General features: G+C 45.3%; 6 protein-coding genes across 6 annotated transcripts; 2 read left to right on the top strand and 4 right to left on the bottom strand.

Moving 5' to 3' along the window:
• Positions 1-55: 55 nt before the first annotated feature.
• Positions 56-1424, bottom strand: GLRG_11712 (galactose-1-phosphate uridylyltransferase; the record flags this gene model as incomplete). Its single annotated transcript, XM_008102408.1, has 5 exons — positions 56-279; positions 331-975; positions 1029-1164; positions 1221-1272; positions 1324-1424. The coding sequence occupies 5 exons, from the start codon at positions 1422-1424 to the stop codon at positions 56-58; spliced, it is 1158 nt and encodes a 385-aa protein (XP_008100599.1).
• Positions 1425-2609: 1185 nt separating this feature from the next.
• Positions 2610-4361, top strand: GLRG_11711 (uncharacterized protein; the record flags this gene model as incomplete). The annotated part of the gene is made up of 2 exons (XM_008102407.1): positions 2610-2702; positions 2838-4361. The coding sequence occupies 2 exons, from the start codon at positions 2610-2612 to the stop codon at positions 4359-4361; spliced, it is 1617 nt and encodes a 538-aa protein (XP_008100598.1).
• A 522-nt stretch (positions 4362-4883) lies between these two features.
• On the bottom strand, positions 4884-5510 carry GLRG_11710 (uncharacterized protein; the record flags this gene model as incomplete). Its single annotated transcript, XM_008102406.1, has 1 exon — positions 4884-5510. One exon carries the CDS (start codon positions 5508-5510, stop codon positions 4884-4886), a length of 627 nt encoding a protein of 208 aa, XP_008100597.1.
• Positions 5511-7819: 2309 nt separating this feature from the next.
• Positions 7820-8673, top strand: GLRG_11709 (uncharacterized protein; the record flags this gene model as incomplete). Its single annotated transcript, XM_008102405.1, has 3 exons — positions 7820-7970; positions 8057-8370; positions 8446-8673. 3 exons carry the CDS (start codon positions 7820-7822, stop codon positions 8671-8673), a joined length of 693 nt encoding a protein of 230 aa, XP_008100596.1.
• Positions 8674-10480: 1807 nt separating this feature from the next.
• On the bottom strand, positions 10481-11169 carry GLRG_11708 (acetylcholinesterase; the record flags this gene model as incomplete). The annotated part of the gene is made up of 2 exons (XM_008102404.1): positions 10481-10850; positions 10907-11169. Coding segments are annotated over 2 exons (633 nt in total), but the record flags the coding sequence as incomplete, so codon positions are not given.
• A 1859-nt stretch (positions 11170-13028) lies between these two features.
• On the bottom strand, positions 13029-14051 carry GLRG_11707 (uncharacterized protein; the record flags this gene model as incomplete). Its single annotated transcript, XM_008102403.1, has 3 exons — positions 13029-13347; positions 13439-13820; positions 13883-14051. 3 exons carry the CDS (start codon positions 14049-14051, stop codon positions 13029-13031), a joined length of 870 nt encoding a protein of 289 aa, XP_008100594.1.
• Positions 14052-21504: the final 7453 nt, after the last annotated feature.

The following is a 21504-nucleotide window of genomic DNA, read 5'->3' as shown; positions in this document are numbered from 1 at the left end:
TAATATCCTTCATCGGGAATCGCACGTGATTGACGCAGTTGTATGCATTCCTATTCTACTGGATGGCTTTGCGGTACAGCTCGCCGCCGGTGGCCCGGAGCCGAGCGGCGGCTTGTTCGGGGGTGATGTCACGCTGGGGCTCTGCCATCATCTCGTAGCCGACAAGGAACTTTCGAACGGTGGCAGAGCGCAGCAGAGGCGGGTAGAAGTGCATATGGAGGTAGCTGTTCTCTGCCTCCTCCTCGGTGGCATCAAGTGGTGCTTGGTGAATACCGGAACCTATCATGGCGTTAGCTACTTGGCAACGAAGCAGGTCTTGGGCCTACTTACTGTAGGGGAAGTGCGTCTCGAAGAGATTGTCATATCTCCTTGCGACCTCCTGGATGGCTTCGGCAAACTGCAAGCGCTCCTCGGCGGACAAGTCCACCAGAGCGCGAACGTGTCTCTTGGGCAGAACCAGGACCTCGAACGGCCACACACCCCACCAAGGGACAACGACAAGGAAGTGTTCGTTCTCGAAGACAGTGCGCTCTTTCTTCTCCAACTCAACCTTGACATAGTCGCCCAGTAGGTGCCGTCCGGCATGCTGGTCGCGGTACTTGGCCATCTGCTTCAGCTCGGTGCCGGGCTCCTCGGGCATTGTGGACGTCGCCCAGACCTGGCAGTGCGGGTGAGGGTTCGAGCATCCCATGGCAGCACCCTTGTTCTCAAAGATCTGCATGTACCGTAGGCTGTGCTTGGGCGGCGGCACTGTGCTTTCGGGGGTTGGGGCAGGGATTTCGAGGGCGGCAGCGACCTTGGAGAGTGGGTTCGAAGAGGAGAGGTGGGAAGCGTAGATTTGCGTCCACACGTCGATGACAGGAGCGATCTCTTGGGTCGTCATGTCGGCAAGGGTAACATGGTGCTTCTCAGAAAAGGTGAGGACGTAGCATTTGCCCGTGGCCGCTTCGGCGCGAAGCAGCGACGATGCAATGTCTAAGGAACTGTTAAATATGCTCTGTTCTGGTTCGTACCGCGGGACGACATACCGTTGGTTTCTACCTCAGGCTTGTACTCGGCCTGCTCCTCCTTGACAGCGCTGTAGTCATTGACGAAGACAAAGGTGTTCTTGTAGTCGGGGTTCGAATCGCCTACCGCCCTGGAGTTCCGGGGGCAGAGGTAGCACTTGTCAAAGTCAGCATTTGATGATTATGGGCTGCGTGCGACCCAAGGTAGCTTGCCTTGGGGTCATATTCGGGAAGCGTCGTGGTAGATGGCCCCTCCTGCTGACCTCTGTTCGTCTCAGCGCATGCTGTATTAGGCTTTTGTTCGGCGCATTCTTACTGCCAGGGGCGCTTGGTCCGGTGGGGGGAGACCAGCAACCAAGTGTCCTTCAAAGGGTTGTACCGTCGGTGGGAAATGTCGTCGAGAATCTTTTCAGGCATTGCAGCTGAGTGAGACGGCTATTCACTATAGTGTGGTGGCGCTGGTGATGGTAGCGGGGTAGTTTTGCGACGAAAGGAAGGGACCGGTTCCGTGCTCAGCTCAGCTCTAAAAGATGGGACGTGACAACTCAAGAACTGGAAGGAGATAAAGTCCAGACGAGGCGAGATATTATTATAAGCAAGTCACGTTGTTGGTTCCGTTGTGAGGCTAACGCAGAATGGACGAGATTCTGCACGAGACTCCATTCGCCGGCTGCGACCTGCCGAGGGACAGAAAGACCGATGAAGCTGCCATAGACAACTCATCAAGAGTCTGATCCCTGCTTTGATGGTTTCGTGACGGCGCCTGCCGGGGGTTGCTGGAGAGAGGATGGAGGGACAGATGAAGAAATGCCCCGCGAACCCCACCATTTGAAAAGCGCACCACTGCTGGGCGGGCGGCCTTATGCGCTGTAAGACGAACAGCGGCGGGAAACAGGCGGAAAGCGTGAACCTTGGAAGAACAGCATTGCGGGACCAGAATGAATGGTCCAGCAGTGATTGAAAGACCTAAAGAGGTATGCCCCTTTGTCGTAGGATCTCATGGGTGTCACGACTGCCTCGGCTATGTTCGATGCATAACAAAACGCTTGGGGGCGATTATCCCATTGTAGGAAAATTAGTACATGCCTAGGTAGAAGGCCAGGATTGGTCCATAGTAGTAGCCCAGAGGGACGGGGCGGGGATGGCGGAGCCGGTCGGAAAACACAGAGGTCTACCATATAATTATGTAATCATGTCGCTGCAAAGCTATCTGTGGCGGTGCAGTCAGTGGCAAACCACTCTGTGGCTGACCACGGAAAGACTTCGGGATAACCTTCTCTCCAAGTTCCGCCATCGATCCCCGGATTGGAGTCGGTTGGAGCCTAGCTGTGATTTGATGTTTCCGATGCTCAACCTTGGAAACCAGTTAGTCCATGGCAACACGCCCGTTCGCGCCTCATCATCCGAAAACCCATCAATACCATCGACACCATCAAAGAGCCTTCCACCCGCATCGACTACCACCAACTGCTTACATTAAATCACTAAGCCCAAGTAAATAAGGTCATCGTATGCATTCTCCCGCATCGCATTAACACGGTCGCTGTCGGATCAGCCTAGCCAGGGGCTGGCCTCCACGTCTCCACCGCAGCACTGGACGAGATGGGCGTCATCAGAAAGAAAACCGTCACTCGGGGCGGTGAGGGTGGTGTCAAGTATCATTGCGATATTTGCTCTGTAGATATCACATCCACGGTAAGTCCTTTGTTATTTTTGCCATGGCCGGCTGGGGTTTGCCCCGCTGTTGTGTTCCGGCGCAACACGGCCGTACGATAGTCGCGTATCCCATGTTTCGCACAACACTCACGGACTGCCTTTCCCTGCATCTAGGTACGCATCAGATGCGCTCACTCTGCTTGCAACGACTACGATCTCTGCGTCCAATGCTTTTCCCATGGAAAGTCCAGTTCAAATCACAAGCCCGAAACACATCCATATCGAGTTATCGAACAAAACTCGTTTCCCATCTTCGACCGCGATTGGGGTGCCGACGAAGAACTACTTCTGCTCGAGGGCGCAGAGATATATGGCTTGGGATCATGGGCCGACATTGCAGACCACATTGGTGGCTTCCGCCACAAGGACGAAGTAAGGGACCACTACCTCAAAGTCTACGTTGACTCGCCACGGTTTCCGCTGCCGAAACGATGCAGTCCGCACGATATGGACCTTGCGAACGAGATCTCTAGAGAGGATTTCCAAGCAAAGAAGAAGCGCAGGATAGAAGAGCGGAAAGAAGCCGCCAAAAACGCGCCCACATTACAGCCGAAGACAAAACCGACTGCTTCCGTACCGTCTTGTCACGAAATTCAAGGCTACATGCCTGGCCGTTTGGAGTTCGAGACCGAATATGCCAACGAGGCCGAAGAAGCAGTGCAGCTTATGCAGTTCGACCCAGGCGATGGCCTCAACCCCCGAACAGGCGAGCTTGAGCCGGAAATGGAGCTGAAGCTGACAGTCATGGACATTTACAACTGCCGTCTCACGCAACGTGTGGACAGGAAAAAGGTCATTTTTGAGCACAACTTGTTGGAATACCGTGAGAATACCAAAGTGGAGAAGAAGAGGAGCAAGGAAGAGAGGGACCTCTTGAACAAGGCCAAGCCTTTCGCTCGGATGATGAACCACGACGACTTCGAAAGCTTGTGCCAAGGCCTGATTGACGAGCTTAACTTACGGCAGGCCATTCAACAGCTCCAGGAGTGGCGAAGCGTGCGCATTGGCGACTTGCGCAGTGGGGAGAAGTATGAGACGGAAAAGGCGCAACGGGCACAGAAGGCTGTACCCATGGGATCCATGGACAGGGACCGCCTGGCCTCGGCACAGCGGTCTAAGGCAGCTGCTGTACCCGACCCTCCGAGCGGTGCCGCCCTGCTTGTGGCTCCCGAGCTGCCTATCCGGTCGGCGCCAGCCCCCGACGGCACCAACGGTACCATTCCGCCCAGGGAACCCAGGGAGCCTAATGGGGACAGCAAACCCCAGACCAATGGCAACGCCAATGGAGCTTCCACAAACGGTACGGTCGTTGTTGCCAACGGCACAGGTCCGTCAGGCCCTATGACACGGCAGAGATACATGGCCCCGGCCCTGCCGGGCGTCACGCCACTTCAGCTCACCCAGGACGGTGCGCCGGATTTGCACCTCCTGACGCCAGAGGAGGCTAAGCTCTGCGAAGTGGTGCGGTTGCAGCCGAAGCCGTACCTGATGATCAAAGAACAGATCCTCAAGGAGGCCCTCAAGAGCAACGGCACTCTGAAGAAGAAGCAGGCCAAAGAGATATGTAGGCTCGACTCACAAAAGGGTGGTCGCATATTCGACTTCTTTATCAACGCTGGATGGGTCGGTCGCGCGTAAAGGGCTACCACTGTAGCTGGGTGACAGATTTTGGCTGGTTTTCAGGCCTGAGGTTTCCGCTGGGTGGTTGGCTCTGGCGTCGTGTCGGAATGGGCGACGAAGCTCCGATTTTTTGGACTAGGGCGTTTGACAACAGTTATTAAGGAGCTTGTTTAGCTATCGTGTATGAAGATACCAATCTATGATCGTAGAAATTGATGCGCTTCGGGCCCATTCCCAAACCCGCACCATCTGCTAAAGCTTTTCTCTTCTTCTTCTTCTTCTTCTTCTTCTTCTTCTGTGAAGTGTAGACGATGGGTATTTGTGCGGCGGAGCTTATGAGGAAGCAAGGCATGAACTATCAAACGGGTATATGCACTTCCTGTAAACAAAGTGTATATACAGATGGCGCCGAGCTTTTGAATGCACTGGGAGGTCTTGGAATGTGCAACACGCTCAAATCCTTTTCCAGCACTTGATTCATCCCTCAACATCTTGCCAGTCTCTACGTTTTTCCTCCGCTCCATCACAAAAACAATATGCTTAGAGCATGGCAGCACCGAAAAAGCCGGCAGCGGCAGCGGCAGCGGCAACGAGCATGCCGGTCTCTCGGGGCGCGGCAGCAGCAGGGACCGCAGTCGAGGGCACGGCCGAGGTCTCACCGGCGCCAGCGGTGGTGGCCGTAGCTGTGGCGGTGGCGGTGGCTGTTGCGGTAGCCACGCCGCTGGCCTGGCTGGTGATGTGACCGAGAGCGGTGGAGCAAATGGAGGCGCCGAACTGGGCGATGAGGGCGGAGATTTCGGGGACGTCACTGCAGGCGCCCCAGAGGGCGCGGATCTCAGTGATGTGGGCGTCCTCCCATGACTGCAGGGCGGAGGAGTAGGAGGTAAGGACCTCGCCGATGGAGCCAGTGACGGAGGGGAACTGGCACGGGTCGGTGACCTGGGGGATGTTGGCGCCGGCGCCGGTGGCGAGGGCATCGGGGATGGGTGGGAAGTCGGCGGTGACGGTGGCGTGCTCGGAGACGGCGGCGATGCAGGACGCCTCGTCGCGGGCCTCGAGGGCGGCGGCGCCGCGTCGTAGGTTCTGGGGGAAGGAGCCGGAGAGGTCTCCGATGGCCAGGGCGCCGGTGGCTGCGCCGGCGGCGACGAGGAGGATCTTGGACTGCATCTTGGCTTTGGCGGTGGTAAGTGGCCTCGGGGTAGGGACAAGAGTCGTGAAGTTGAAGATGGGACTGGTGAAACCCAGAAAGAGTCCAGCTCCTAGGGCGCCGGTGAAGAGAAAAGCATGCTTTTAAATCTTTCACAATCCTTCCATATGCATGTTGTTACACCCTTGTTCGTGTTTATTGCCCCCATACCTAACATACCCCTCCCGCCTAGCCTAGATACAACCACACACACCACACCCATAATGACATCTGATAGGTTCCGACGCGGAAGCGTCTCTTGGCGTATGTGAAGCCGAGCCGCCGAGGCGATAGTGACCAGACACTCAATCTCGTTTGGCAATGCCAGCAGCCCCTGATCCAGAAAAGGGAGAAAAGAGGTTGGCTGGCCTTTGGCCCTCTCTGTCACAGCACCTACGGCAGCCTGTGTGCACGGCAGTAATGCAATAATCGACCACACGTTAGAATGTTGGATCATGGGCTTCGGCTGCTGGCGGCACTGCAGCACAATGGAATGAGGGCGTTTTCCGAGGCATGTGAGGCAAAGGCGAATGAGGAAAAGGCAGTGAGATGGTTCTTAGACACGCGACACCTGAAAGGCGCAGCGCGCCAGGGACCACCAGGAGGTGACGGTTGAATTGCCCGGTTACGGGCTAGCAAAGCATTTCTAGCTGATGTATCCGTAAGCTCTTGTCAAGTTGTCACGTAACCTAGAAGCATGTCACAGGACGAGATGTTGGGACTTTTACCGCCAGAGTGGGCCGTGGAAAACAGGCAGAAGCTCCTTATTCCAAGAGGCTTGGATCTCAGAAGTAGTATCCGTACAGTGTTACCTATGTTGGGTGCCTGGGAATCGGCAGGGATCAGCTCCGAATCCTGCTGCCCCGTACAACTCCACTGGCCTAGCCTCTCTCAGCTTCTGATTGCTTTCCTTGAAGGCAGGCATGCTCCAGTTCGGGTGGCGTGGCCTCATGATGTTGTTCTCCTTGGGGCCAATGGCGCTATGAAGTTCCCACGCTCTAAGATTGCGTGAGGCGCTCGGGGTGTTGAACGATGGGGAACCAACATTTGTGAAAGCAATGTGATTATGTAGTGGGGGCGGAGATGGATAATGGGGAATGGTTTCGATCCTCTACATAGTATTCCACTGAAAGAGGAACCTGCCCCAGGAGACGCGGGGCTTTGATTCCTACGCCACGCAGCTTTCTCCATCATTTGAATCCACAGAGAGGCAGCGTAAACGATAACAGCACGAATTGATGGCGCGCCGGCTTTCTTAGCTTTCCTCATGTGAGTAAAGTGACGTTGATCGCCGCCCAGCTCAGGGATCGAGACACTGCCACGAGGTCTATGGGCGCTGCGGCTGTGCCACACCTCGAACCATCAGAATACTGCTGTATTAATCAGTGGTGCTCAGATAGCAAGGCCAGCGCTGTTGCTTGGGGACCAGGGATCTCGCTCGAAAGGAATCTTAATGTTTTCTTGGCGACAGAGCGACACTGCTGCGCCGCGTCTCAATGACGTGTTGCTAGTGCTGACCGGTGATATCTCTACGGTCATTGGTTAGGCTACTTGTAGGTGCATGGCTAGCCAGTGTCGCCCAAATTCGCGCGTCATTTGAGACAGGGAAAAGGTATCCCTCAGGCTGCAGCTCACGTTAGTTAACTATTCTACCTATGTTTGGTCAGTGAAGGGCAGGCCGTTCCATCCTGTGAGGCTCCGCAGGCGGGATCATCACATTAATCAAGTGAATATCTCGGATAGATTGGTCCAAGCGTTATGCCAGGGCGTCATGTTGCTGTTCAATGAGTGCACCAGGAGATTCGAGCTCGGTCTCCCGTTGTACCATATGTAATAGCAATGAAAGGGATTGGCCGACTAGATTTCACTCTTTGTATGTCAGCAAAGAGATATATAACATGTATTGCTCTAGCTGTAGACGGCTACTGTAGAGTAGGCTGATGTCAAAGCTACTATGTACATCCTTGGACCTGCTGTTAACTGCTACACAGTCCGCTAGTGGCCATCCGCCCGGCGTAAGCTGCATGTGTAGCCGTTTAGCTAGGTATTTGACGGCGTGTCTTAAGATAGGGCTGACATGCATGAAGAAGTTGATGTATTATTGGACCGGACTGCCGGGGATCGACAACAGAATAACTGAGCTTGCTTTCTGTTGATGCTCGTCTCTCGGGTGACGTTGTCCGGGTCCCGTTGTGAGGCTTTGATGCGGCTTTTTATTACCGACGGGTAACCCAGCCAGAGTAGCTGGGAATATCTGGAGCCTCCAAACCCACGCCAAGCCATCTCCAATATGAAGAGCAGCTCTAGTCTTACGATTGTCCTAGGTTGGCTCCTTGTGGCTTTGGCCCAGGGCCACACCATCATCAGCTATCCAGGATGGAGAGGCAACACCTTCGTCACGAATGAGACATATCCCTTTGGGATGCAGTGGACTTACCCATGTATGCCTTCTTCCAACCTCATGCTGCGAGTCAGATGCGGCAGCTCGTATCGTTAAAATGTCAATCGGGCTAACATGGCAACAAAGGCGGCGGGCTCGGTGTGACACAGAATCGAACTTACTGGCCCATCGATGGCGGCGCCATTGCTGTACAACCAGGCTGGAACTCAGGCCACAAGACGGCGCTGATGTACATCAACCTTGGTCTCGGCGAGGAGCCCAAAAGCTACACAACAGTGATGGTCCCCAGATTCCTCCTGACGGGGCCGACGAACAAGCAGTACGAGGGCACATTCTGTCTCCCAAAGGTCCCCATCCCGGAGGGCGTAACCCTGAATGAGGGCGACATGGCGTCGATCCAGGTCGTCCAGGCTGCACAGCATGGTGCTACCCTCTTCAGTGTACGTGCAACTGTATCTTCGTGTCCCTGAGGCGACCAATGCCCACTGGCCGAAGTGAGACTGATCAAGCGGTAGTGTGTCGACGTTATTTTCACTAGAGACCAGTCCAAGGTTGCGGAGGTGACTGGTGACAACTGTTTCAACTCCACCGACCTTAAGATTGAAGCCGCCACTCTGGAGACGAACTCTTCGCCAATCACCAAGCCTTCTACGATAACGACTGCGCCCCCATCTCCGACGAGTGTTGCATCGCGTACAATGATTGGGGTATCGTGGCTGGTGAGCTTACTTCTAGTCATGTAAGCCACTGAGCCTTATCAAAAGGGGTACGGGTTTCTCTTGAATGGGGTTTGCCATTTTTATGGCGTTAGTCTACGTAAGACAAATTGTCATAGGCTGCTGGGATCTGTCGTAATATTGAATAGAGGCACAGTCGCTACACCGAGGCAGAGTCTTAAGGAAACTATCAGCGTTGTTTTCTTCTTTGTTGGCCACGACATTATGTCGAAATCTTTTATAATTCTCGTATCATTTGAATCCACATGCCATGTTTGGGTAGTCTTGCTGGATTAACTGTGTGCGTACGTTCAGAATGAACTCTGCGTTTCAATGGCAACTTGCTGGGAGGAAGGGGCAGGTTGCAAATTTACACAGAGATATCAGCAAGGTTGTCAGCATCCTCGAAGAAACCATCAGTCAAATCCGATAACGACGTCGATAAAGAATACCGTCGTTGACGGACGAAGACTATAGGTGGCAGCAGGCTGTCCATCGGCTCATCTAAAGGGAAGATGGTGGTACGATTCCGGCTGCGAAGGAGAGTGAGTACGCGGGAAGGTACTTGCATTACATTCAGCACATATAATCCGCTTGTCACACTATTCCGCCGTGATACATTGCTTTCGCTCAACAGCTTCTTTGAGCTACTTAATCGTCATGGATAGATAGTAAAGCCGGCATAAGAAAACTAAAACTCTCAATAGTAGTCTTTACAGGAGACCTTTCCATGTCTAAGTGGTACAGACTTCATTTTATTGATTGAATTCAATATGAAGACTCTTAAGTGTGGATGTGCCGTGGTATCACATTGATCATGACCATCATAGGTGACACAGGGAGGTTGGTATTTCATGCCCATACTCGTATCAAGATCACTGTGCAGAAAGCTTGGAAAATCCAATCGCACAGTATCACATTGATGACCAAGCTTTCTCGAGATTTCTCTCCAGTACTCGATGGCCTCTCTTCTGGTGTAATCACTCTCAATACGTGTTCCGTTTGTGTCAACCTCTACTTGCCAACCCATATAATCGGGGCCTTGATCTTGATTTCTGTTCCATTCAATGGCATTGCTGGCTTTGTGGGCATTGGGGTTACCACTGACAACAGAGCTTGCATAGTAACTAGAAAGGACTGTCCCAGATCCGGGATATTACCTATCTGGCTCATCCCAAGCATAGGGAACATCGGCACTGTTTGAGATGCCAATGTGCGGGGTGATATTATCATTGGTGTTCCAGTGCATCTTCCATACCGGAATGCCCTCCGCTGAAAGACAGTAGGCGATATCTTGTGCAATGCTAATGTATGTAGTGTGACCATGTGCGTCAGACGGCCTTGTGAACTGAGCAGACTGCCCCTGGAATTCACGTGGGGAGATTCAGGTTTAGCCTGGGGGTCGGGGTACAGGTGGTCGAAGATCTGTCTATCGCTCTCGTTGAGGGAGTATACATGTTGAAAAACCACGCCCAGGCTTCGTAGTCTGTTGTCAGTTTTGTTGGTACATATATGCTACCATCATTAGTGTTGAAGTATACCAAGGTAGGGAGGCAATTCCATAAGCCCAGGTCCCAAGTCTCGGACGGAAGGCGGGGGATAATGGAAGCGTCTAATTAACAGCATGTCGGCACTGGAATTGAAGCAGCCGCAAAGGCCGAACGAAGAAATACATACTTGAAACGGGCTGAAAAGGTTGAGTGCTGTTGTACCGGTAGTCGGCATATAGGCCAGTAGCCGTTTTCTCGATGCGTTCAGCATTAACCGCTATCAGTCACCCAGGCTGGGACTTAGCAGTCTCGTCAATTTGACAGCCGACTCGATCAAAAAACTGCTAAAACTGTGTGACGATGAAAGGATCCGATGTGACTGGCAAAGAGCGGCCAGTCGGGCTACCCGACTGGAAGATTGCGTAGTGGAAGTGCGAGGGCGAAGGATGGGGTTTTTGATAGTGAAAGCCGATTGAGTACGCACCAGCCGACTTACCTGTCAGATTAATACGCTCTGGGTCGCCACTAAACGACGAGACATATATATGAACGAAGCAGAGAAGTTGGTGCTGATTTTGGAGCCCAAGATTGTCAATGCCGAGTGCGGAAAAGGCATCATTCTGTAGTTGATGGTCACAACCATAAGAGGCTCTCGTGAGGCTGTGACAAACGAAGCTCGGTGGAACATTATGCCAGCGCCATTGCGAAACAGACCTAGCAACCAGGTTAGCATCCCCCCTTCCCCGGCCTCTCAGCAAGAAGCAAATAACCCTATTCCATGGATCCAGACCAAAACAGGCAGTTTCTTGTCTGGGCTTACAACGGATGGCCTGTAAACATTGAGATTCAAACAGTCTTCGCCATATACCGATTCAGTCTTGACATACTGGATACAAAATTTCCTGTCAGACTTGGCGTCTCGTGTCCCGTTGAATGCAGAGGGCCACTGGACTGAACTGAAACGGAGCTTACCGATGGGCTGCTCCGCATACTTGATGCCATACCAAACGCCAAAGGGTGCCGCCAGAGCACGGGTATCCGGAACTGGTTGTGTTGAGAGTTGTTCCGGAAAACGACTCAAATGATGGCAAGTGAGCTACCAAATAGCTATTCGAAGAGAAGGAAGCACCATAAGCGGCAGACGAGAGTACTCTGGCCCTGATGAGGTTGGCCTTTACCCATGACACCCCCAAGCTGGACCGTGACACCATAATATTAATGCGATTGTAATTGAGATTGACCGAGTAAATATACTCATAGCATAATCATAGGAGCTTGAGAGCCGATTGTAGTTCCTCCCAGTGATCCAATTAAGCCTCGGCTTCTTTACCTTTCATAAGAGGTCACAGTCCATTAGACTGGACCAAGAGCCGATCTTGCGCCAGTAGTTAACCTCTCTGTCGCAAAAACAACACCATTAATCGCAAGCAGCAATTAACACCTAATATATCCTATAACACACCGCCTTAGACTTATACTATTCCTAGGGCAAATCTACAACTCTTATTAATATTAGACCTTTTAATTAGGTATATCTTACTAAAGTCTAGGTAGTTCAGTCTAATCTATAACATAAAAAACGTAAAGAGGAGGTGTTAGTAGGATTTAAACCTATAAGGTCTATAACGCTTAGATGCTAACTCTAGGGCTATACTATTATAGCACACTAGAGAAAACTAGGCTTATAACTGTTATAAAAACAACGCTATTAATTATAAGTAGTAATTAACACCTAATATGTCCTGTAATACTCTCTTACTATTAGTATCCTTATAGATCCCACTATGGAACATGGAAAGATAGGTATGGAACTCTGATTACGATTGATGGTGCAAGAGTATGGGAAATGACGAGAACCGCAACTACGTCATCTCTGGAACTAGCATATAGAGAGTTGGAGAAGAACAAATGTGTTGGTTAGAAAACAGCGGATAGGTTTGCGTCTTCTTCTTCTTTTATAACAGTTCTTTGACTACTATAAAGAAGCAAGGCCTTGAGCGTTGCAAACATGTTCAAGCAGAGGCCCTGAGCTTTTGACTTTTAGCCTAAGGCTGTCCTTTCGTGATCAGCATTGAATCGCAGAGTTGAGGGACAGAAAAGATGATCAATCTTCCAGGAATAAGCGATGTGATTCTGTCTTAGTCTTACTATAAATTCAGAAAAGCGGAGACATGAGAAGTTGCTGCTTCATAACCGCCCTCTGCTGGCAACGGGTCGCTAATTCGTGGCCTTTGCGAGACCTCCTGTTGTCACATTCTCCAGCTCCTCCAGTTGCGGACGCCAAATACGTACATGGCTGGAATGCACGAGACCGGAAAACGAACCTTCACTTGATAGTAGTTTGTCTGCGATGAATGCGTTATTATGGGGTAAAGATCCTGAACCTGAATATTATCCATTGTTTTGATATGGATCGGCCAACGAGATTTCTCAACAAACTAAATGATGCTCCCTTCATAGAAGTATTACGAGAGAAAGATACCTGAGTCGCTGTTCAGATTGTAAACATAGAATAATGGGTAGTTATAAAATTCGGCTATCTGTAATATGTTGAAACCATCCCAAGCTGATCGAAACAGCATTCTTTTGTCCAGCAGTAGCAATTGTGTGAAGAAAATCCTACCCCTTCGAACAGAGACTCGTATTTGGGCGGTGGAAAATTCAAGCTCGGTATTTTGCAAGGAGTCCACACCATGACCCGGAATGATGACTTCCATAATGTACAAGGAGCAAATTCATGTGTCTGTTTGCGCAGTTATTTAAAACGCTGACTAACGTACGCCACTTCATCTAGTATTTATCCGTCTTTGGCATTGCCTCATTGTGAGGTATTCCAGATCCACGTGAGAACGGCTCCAAATTGCTCTGTTTTTATCATTCGTCATGTAGACCCTATTCTCTATTCATCATTACGGGGCATCCACCCGACCTCTTGCCATCTACCACGTCGCTATGCAGCTTACTTATCTCATCGGGCGATAGCTTGACGGCTTGTGCTACTGCCTCGTCAAACCTGGCTTCCGGCCCGCGGTTGTCAGTCTTAGGCTCTTTTCTGACCACTCCATCCGGAGCAATTTGCCGGAACATCTGCAGCGAGTCGAACCAAGTGTCAACAGCCTGCAAGCGAAGTTGCTCATCCACCCTTGCGACTGTCACGCCCTCAATGTCAATGGGGCCACCGTGGGCCCGCGCCGTGACTCTGTCGCCTTTGCTACAAATGATAACCCTCTGGTCAGTTTCTAGCATTGAGGAAATGGTTCAATAGCGGAGAAAAAGTTGAATATAGCGTTTCGACGACTTACTCGTTGAATCCAACGTAGTCGTTCTTCATCACTCCCCAGTGGCGCCACCTAAACGCCACACAGGGCGGGCCACTGTAAACTTCGAGAACCTCCCAAGCAAAGTTGGGCATCATTCTTTTGAAAGTCTTATGGCTTGATGCAAAATCCGAGTAATCAGGGCTGTAGTACTCGTTGGGCGCAATGACAGCATTATACGTGCCAACGTTGAGCATGTGCTCGCCCGTCTGTGGCGGACCACCGTTGATGGAAAATGTGTAATTGGCGTGGTCGATGGTCCGCCAGTCATCGAGCTTTGTCTTGAAAGAAGCCTCGACTTCCCAGTTTTTGACCAGGTTCTCCACAATCTCTTCAAGACTGCCAGCCTTATGGCTCATCTTTTTGCCTGAAGCCCTTGTTAGCATATGAAAGGACGCAAACCACAGTCTACATCTAAATGTGACGTACCTTCCCTCCAAACCTTGCGTGTCTTTGTATAGTCCGGCGGTCTTCCATATCTCCACTGAACTCCTTTGTCGCTGAAAACTGCGTTTGGCGTCGTGACATAGTCCGGTAACGCAGTACGAACCGGGGCCGTAGCCTCCGGTGTGAGGTCTTGAGTGCTCACACGAACCATCGTGATGAATGAAGATCGACTATGAGAAAACTTCAGAGACGATTACGAGAAGTTTGCTCCCTAATAAGATCTTGAAGAACCCGCCAAAAAGAGCGCTGTCACACAAAAGGAATGAGATGTCTCAGATGACTATGGAGAAAAGAGAGACACGGATGACGAGAATACAAATACCTTTCCACTCGGGGGCAATGCTACCGACCAAGCCTTTCCCTTGAAACGCAAATCGCAACGGGGTGCTGCGCCAGAAGTGCCTTCCAGCGGACCACTTTTCGCCCCAGGCTGGATCGAGCACCTCTGCGCGCGTCGGTAGATGGGACGCCGGGTGAGCTTCGAACGTCCGAGCCCTGGAACGCACCTCAATAGTCGTAGTGTGGCAGTGTACAGTGTAGAACAGCCTGGAACCAGGTACGAGTGCCAAAGCGGACAAATGCTATGTTACACGACGTTGGACACTAGAAGCAAACAAGTTCAGATTATGCAATCTAATTTGCTGGGCGTCGTCCCGGGAAGCGAATCCTGGCTCATCTGACTTGGTTAGCAAATTGATTGATTCAGATATCCCGACTGCGTGGGAGGAAAAATAGGAATATGCATGTTACCGAAGAGGATGAGATTCCGAGGCGCTGACTATAGGAGTGAGGTTGTCAAAAGTTTCGACTTTACAAGAGGTGTGACTAGGCAGTCTGCAAATATACTCATTCCCCACTTACTTAGAGTAGCCTCAAGTGGTTTCTTTTATATTTCAAATCCCGAAGGGCTCACCGGGCCCTGGCACTGCTCCCGTCCCAAAAAGGAAAAATGCGGGAGGGATACACGAGAATGCTGGCACTTGTTGGGAGAAACGCAGGGAGGAAAGGGAGGCTGCGATCCGGTGAATTCATTGGGCGCCAAAGAGTTGATAATCAGCCAGATCGATGAATTGAACAGACCTCGATGTTGTGTTTCCTCTTCTGGCTGGCCTTAATGTCTTTGATTTATCAGGTCTGCCATGGCTTTGTGCAAATGTCTTGGCTTGATAGCCATGCGGAAACGCAGCGAAAGGTACTTTCCGACGTTGTCACAACCAATAGTCTACGAGCCTCTGAGACATTGAGTCTATCCGGAGTCATGGCTTGCACAAAAAGAAAGCGGTTTGTGTGCTAGTGCCACTTCACCTCGTGGTCTGGCACGCTGGAAAAGTGAATCAACGCACTTCGCCACGCGAGAACGGGTCATGCACCTTGTGCTACTCCCAAGTGTAATCATCATCATCATCGTTGAGGCGGAAGTAACTTCTTGGCCCCAACCTGACCGAACCCCTGCTCTTGATTCGAGCTGGGGAGATCACAGGACTTTGACACTTGAGGCAACAGAATAGCCCCCTATCGGGCATCGTGGTTGGCCCAAGATAGCCTTTCAAGCCACGGATTTGCATTCGTCCTCCTGGCCGTTGAAAGTAGAGTTTGATGATACCAAATTCTGCTAGTGCCGAAGCCGGCCCCTTTTGGGTCAAAGCCCTACCCGAGGTGGGCTGGCTTTATTCAACAAATAACACCTTTGGGCAGTTAGACAAGAGAGAAGTCTACCGGTGTTACATAGCTTTGGGTCTCTTAATCCGATGCAACCTGTGTTCACCGCTGTCGGCCGAGTCCTAGCATGCCGGCGTATCCGGAGACTCCGAGGGGAGGGAGCGCGGAAAGGATTCCTAATGGGCCGCAGAACCTGCTAAATTAGTCAATACTTGCCTCATGTACCTGGCGGTCTACATGCAACAGGCGATCTTGCGCCTAAAAGAAATAACAAGGCCCACGGCCACTGAAGCAGGTGCCTGTAGCAAGGCGCGGTTTGTACGTCCTTTACCGCATCTGTTAGACCACACTTAGGAAGCCAGCCACACGCGTGCATCTCAGGTAAGCCACTTTTTGTAACCTTTCTCCCCGAGGCCACGGTATGGCCGGCAACCCACATTGCGGCGAGCCTTACGACGTCTCAAGTCTCAATGAGGATCCCGATGTACAACTGCCGGACGCTGAAGAGCTTTTGGGCACTTGAAATCACTGAAAGATCTCGTTGAAAATCTGGACATGGAAGACGGAATGATTCGATAGGATAGTCGTCGTTGGAATATTTGTATTGTAGGGGTCTAAGTCATCCTAGGCTCCCTTTGTCCCTTCTAGAGAGTTTCTCAGAGTTACGTCAATAATTAACAGAAGAAGAAGAAGAAGAAAAAGAAGAAGAAACCGGAAATATATTCAGACGCCCATATCGAATTTCATTGTGTAAGGTCATCCAAAGTCTGATCTGCCGTTTCAACTGCCTACTATCAAACTCCGCAAGTAGAGGAACCTAAACCCTGATAACTACACAAATATGGGGGGGGGGGGTTGCCCTCAAAGAAAAGGTTGACTGCGAAATTCGAAGAAATGACTCTCGTTATATTGTCCAGAAGTCCACTGATAAGTCGAGAAGATGGGATATGTGCACTTGGCTAATGAGTCGATAGTATAGCGTAGCCAAGAAATCAACTGGAAACTGGGACAATCGCAAAATTGTAAAGCCGAATGCAAGTACCTGCGCCAGCATGGGTCGAATTAATGTCTAATGTGTGTATCTGAAATTACTGTAATATGATATGTATAATCTCGGCCTACAGATAGGTATATGCAAACTGAGAATCTAGTCAGCGATCCCTTCTGTGCTAACTCCTAAATATCGGTCTCCTGAATCCAAGTGTCAGAGGCAGGGATAGTATCAAGTAAAGGAGTCAGTAATAGGCGTAGTTAGGGTTTAATTATAATAATTATTCTAATATACCTCCTCTAACCTCTATCTTCTATAGAGTTTTCCCCTTTTGTTATTCCTTTAGTGACTAGTTTATTTAGTCCTAGTCCTACTTTAGTGCCCCCTTAGGGCCCTGCTTTAGGCACCTAATATAATCCCCCCCCTCTAAGGTCCTACCTTTAGGACCTTAAGCAGGCTATCTACTAGTAGCCCCCTTATTAGCTACTTAGACTATTTAATAGCTAAGTCTTATACTTAACTTTTAATCTCTTAGGGCCTTAAGTAGGCTACTTATTAGTAGTCCCTTTATTAGCTACTTAAACTATTTAATAGCTAAGCCTTATACCTTATACTTATCCTTTAGTATCTTAAAAGACGTCTAGAAATACTTATTAAGCCTAATAAGCTACTAGATAAGTAGTTATCTTTTTAGCTAACTATTTATTTTTAGCTTTACTTTTATATTATTACGTTTTAGCTAAGCTTTAACTACTACTTTTTTAGTATAGTTTAGTCTTTTAGCTTAAAGTATAAGTCTTATATTATCTTACTTAGTAAAAAACTACTTATTTTATAATAAGGACACTTTATTTACTTATAATACTTTTTAATACTTTTTATTAACTAGGCCTTATAGTACTTCCTTAAGTATTATATATCTTTTATTATTTTTATTATTATAATATTTAGCTTTTTTATTAACTATTTATTAAGCCTTAAGTTATATTACTTTTATAATAAAAAAGAATTTTTATTTTACTTTTTATAATTAGTATTAATAACTTTTTAGTTTTAGCTAGCTTTTCTTATTAAGGCTTATTTAGTTTTAACTTTATAAGCTTAAGTTATTATTATAACTAGAATTCTTTTTAATACTAACTTAAAATAAGTAATTTAAATTAACTTAGGTTTTTATTAATTTCTTTATTACTTATTTTTTTTATAATACTTTTATATTATTATTTTTTATTACTACTATTACTACTACTACTTAGTAGTAATAGTAATAGTAATAGCACTAGTAATAGTACTAATACTACTAGCTTTTTTACTATTACTATTATATTTACTACTATATCTACTAATACTACTAATACTACTAATATTACTACTTTTACTACCTTTAAGGGCACTAAAGGCCTTATTATTACCCCCTTATTACCTCTTTAGTCTATTAGCTTTTTAAATAAAAAAGATAAAAATAACTATACTATAGTTTATTTTATTTTATACTACTACTACCTTTAAGCTATATTTCTTTAGTATATAAATATAGCTAACACTAAGGCTAAGTTTCCTTATTACCTTAAGACTACTAGTAAGTATTTAATACCTTAGTGCCTCTTAAGAGCCTTTTTTTACTTATATCTTAGTCCTAATTATACTATTAGCTACTAGAAATAAGTACTCTTAGTATATTAAGATATATAATAAAAAGTATATTTATATAAGTATTTTTATATTTTTTTTTTATTAGTAAGAGGTACTTTAGTAACCCCTTACTAACTTCTTATAGGCTACTTATATTATAACTTTTACTACTTTTACTTTTAAGAATATCTTTAAGGCCTTTTACTATAATAACACTATATATACTAACTACTACTACTATAAAGTATATCTTTTTTAGTACCTTATAACTACCTCTTAATTAACTTTTTATATAAAAAAAAGTTACTACTACTTAAACTATAGTTAAAAAAGCCTTTAAAAAAAAGTAAATACTACTAAGGCCCTTAACACTAAGTATAAGGCTAAGGCTAAAAAAAAAGTAGCTTTTTTATAGCTATAAGGTTATAGCCCTTAAGGCTTTTACTACTACTACTACCTCTCTAGCTAAGTTAGCTAAGGTAGCTACTATAGCGCTTTAGTACTAAAATATACTTCTTAAGAAGCAGACTAAGGCTATTAAGGCCTAAGGTACTTTTTTTTTTAAGTAAGCTACTACTTACTTTTAAGTTATATATAATTTTTTTTTAGTAACTTTTTACTACTTTTTAGTTACTAACTTTTATTTTAGTATACTACTAATCTTAACTTTTAGTTTAAAAGTAATATAGCCTTTAGTGTACTTAGTAAAAGTAAAAATAAAAAGGAGAAGTAAGTACTACTACCCTCTTAGTGCCTCTCTCTCTCCCTTAGGCCTTCTCTTAGTTTTATTTTCTTTTTCTTAGCTACTATAGACTTTAAATACCTAGCCTTTAGGCTATATACTTCTTAGCCTTAGTGCTAAAAAATAATAAAAAGATCTAGCCCCTTAGGCTAAGTACTTACTTCTACTTAGTGTTTTTTTTATACCCTTTAAGTAACCTCTTACTTATAGTCTTACTATAAATTCTTAAATATATTTTTTTATAGCTTTTATAAATTTTCTTTTTTACTATATCTTTTCTATTTAATAAGGTACTACTTATTTTATTATAGTCCTTTATATATTACTATTTAGTTTACTTTATATATATCCTTTTTTTTAATTTAAATAAGCTAAGGCTTTACTAGTACTTCTTTAAACTTTTTTAGTTAGGATAGTAAAAATATATTATAAATATAGTACTTTATTTTTATATCTAGCTTATAAGCTTTTTTACTAGTAACTACTTATATTATTATAAAAAGTTTAAAATACTTATTTACTAGCTTTTTTAATAGTTATTTTTACTTAATAAATTTAGCTAATAATAAGACTTTTTTTCTTATCTTAAACTTAATATTTTTTTTTTTAGTTATACTACTTTTTATAAGTCTAGCTTATAGACTTTAGTATACTAATAATAGTAGCCTTTTAGCTTCTTAGCTTCTTAACCTTTTTATAAGCTATAAGGACCTTTACTAGTTTTTATCCTATTAGTCTTATATTATAAGGGTTTTATAAGGTATAACTTATAAGGGCTTCTACTAGTAATACCTTAGTTACTTTATACTATACCTTATTATAAATAAATTCTATTATTAGAAGCTATTTAACCTAATTATCTTACTTTATATTATAAAAAGCTTATAAGAAGTATTTTATATTTTAATTTTACTACTTTATTTATTTATCTATTTAGGGGTAGTAATTAGTACTAAGTTTTTACTTAATAGCTAGCTAGTAGTATACTACTACTTAAAAATAGCTAGTAAATAAGAATCTTTTATTTAATATTATTACTATAAGGATACTAAATCTTAAAAACACCTTATTTACTAAGAGGGTTACTAGCTAGTCTACTATAATAGTTTTTTAAGTAGGTAGGTAGATAGTATACTTTATAAGCTTATTTACTGCTACTAAATTACTATTATATACCTTACTATTAAAGCCTTTTAACTTTAGTAGCTTTATAATAAAGTCTATAGTTATATATTCTTATAGCTAGCTAGGCACTAATAAAGGTACTAGCTTTTTATATAGTAAGTAGTGCCTTAGTTTAGTTTACTAGTATATTATATAGGGAATTAATAGGGGGGTGTTATAAATTAATATAAAGGCGTTACCCTTATAGAGGCGTTATTTTCTATTTTTTTAATTAGCTTAAAATTTATTATTAGTATAACTAAATTCTACTAGACCTATATAAGGTAGCTTATCTTTTTCCTCCCTCCTTACTACTAAATTAATCTAACCTTAGTTTTATTTATACTCCTTATTTACTATAGTATTACTAGTAAAAGCTAGAGGTCTTTTATAGCACTAAACTTAGCCTATTCTATAGCGCCTAACTTAACTAACTTATCCTCTTAGTATAAGTTAGACCTTTTAAAAGTAATAACTAACTAATTATAACCTAATCTTATTATTTAGTGCCTCTTTATTATCTCTTATATTAATAAGTAGCTATCTTAGTGTTAGCTAATTTTATAAAGCTAGAGACCCTTAAGGGCAGTATAACCTTATTACTAAGCTCTTACTTAATACCTTATATAATATATAACCTCTTGTATACTATAAACTATATTACTTTAGTATAAAGCTAATACTCTACCTTATATACTATTTCCTTAAGGGAATAATAAAGACCTAACAGACTACTCTCTTATAACTTTCTTTAGAGCCTAGCCTCTTTTTCCCTAATAAAAAGTCCTAGCTACCTTTTTATCTTACTAAATAGTAGTTTAATAGTGCCCTTAAGCTTATTAAATAGGCTTTTAGAACTACTTAGTAGGCTCTTAGAAGTACTTAGTAGGCTCTTAGGACTACTTAAGAGGCCCTTAGGACTAATTAATAGCTAATAAAAGCACTCCTCTAATAATAAGACTTTATTTTTAATAGCTTAAATAATAAGGTCCTTAAGCTAATTTATTATATTAATTACCTTAATAATAATCCTCTTCTTAAAGTAAAGTATCTTTTTAAACTATAGCCTCTTACTATACTAAAAGTAACTAATCTTTTTTTTCTTTTATACTTAATATACTAAACCTACTAATACTTAGTAATCTAAAATAAACCTTTAACGCCCTCTTTAATTAAGTTAATACCTTTATAAAGGCTAATAAATTTAGTATTATAAAAAAGAACTAATATAAAGCTTAAGGCTAAATTATATAATATACTATTTAATATAACTAATTTAGGAGCCCTAGGCCTTTAAGAGGTAATAGTATTTAATAGTATATATCTTAAAAATATAGTTACTAATAGTAAGTTATTATAAAGGCCTAAGAGGAAGGTAAGTAGTTATTATATTATTATCTAAAGACTTTAGAGAGT

Source organism: Colletotrichum graminicola (assembly GCF_000149035.1).
Source record: "Colletotrichum graminicola M1.001 genomic scaffold supercont1.110, whole genome shotgun sequence".
Lineage (NCBI taxonomy): Eukaryota > Fungi > Ascomycota > Sordariomycetes > Glomerellales > Glomerellaceae > Colletotrichum > Colletotrichum graminicola.
The sequence above is the reverse complement of the archived record's forward strand: the minus strand, read 5'-3'. Positions and strand labels throughout refer to the sequence as shown.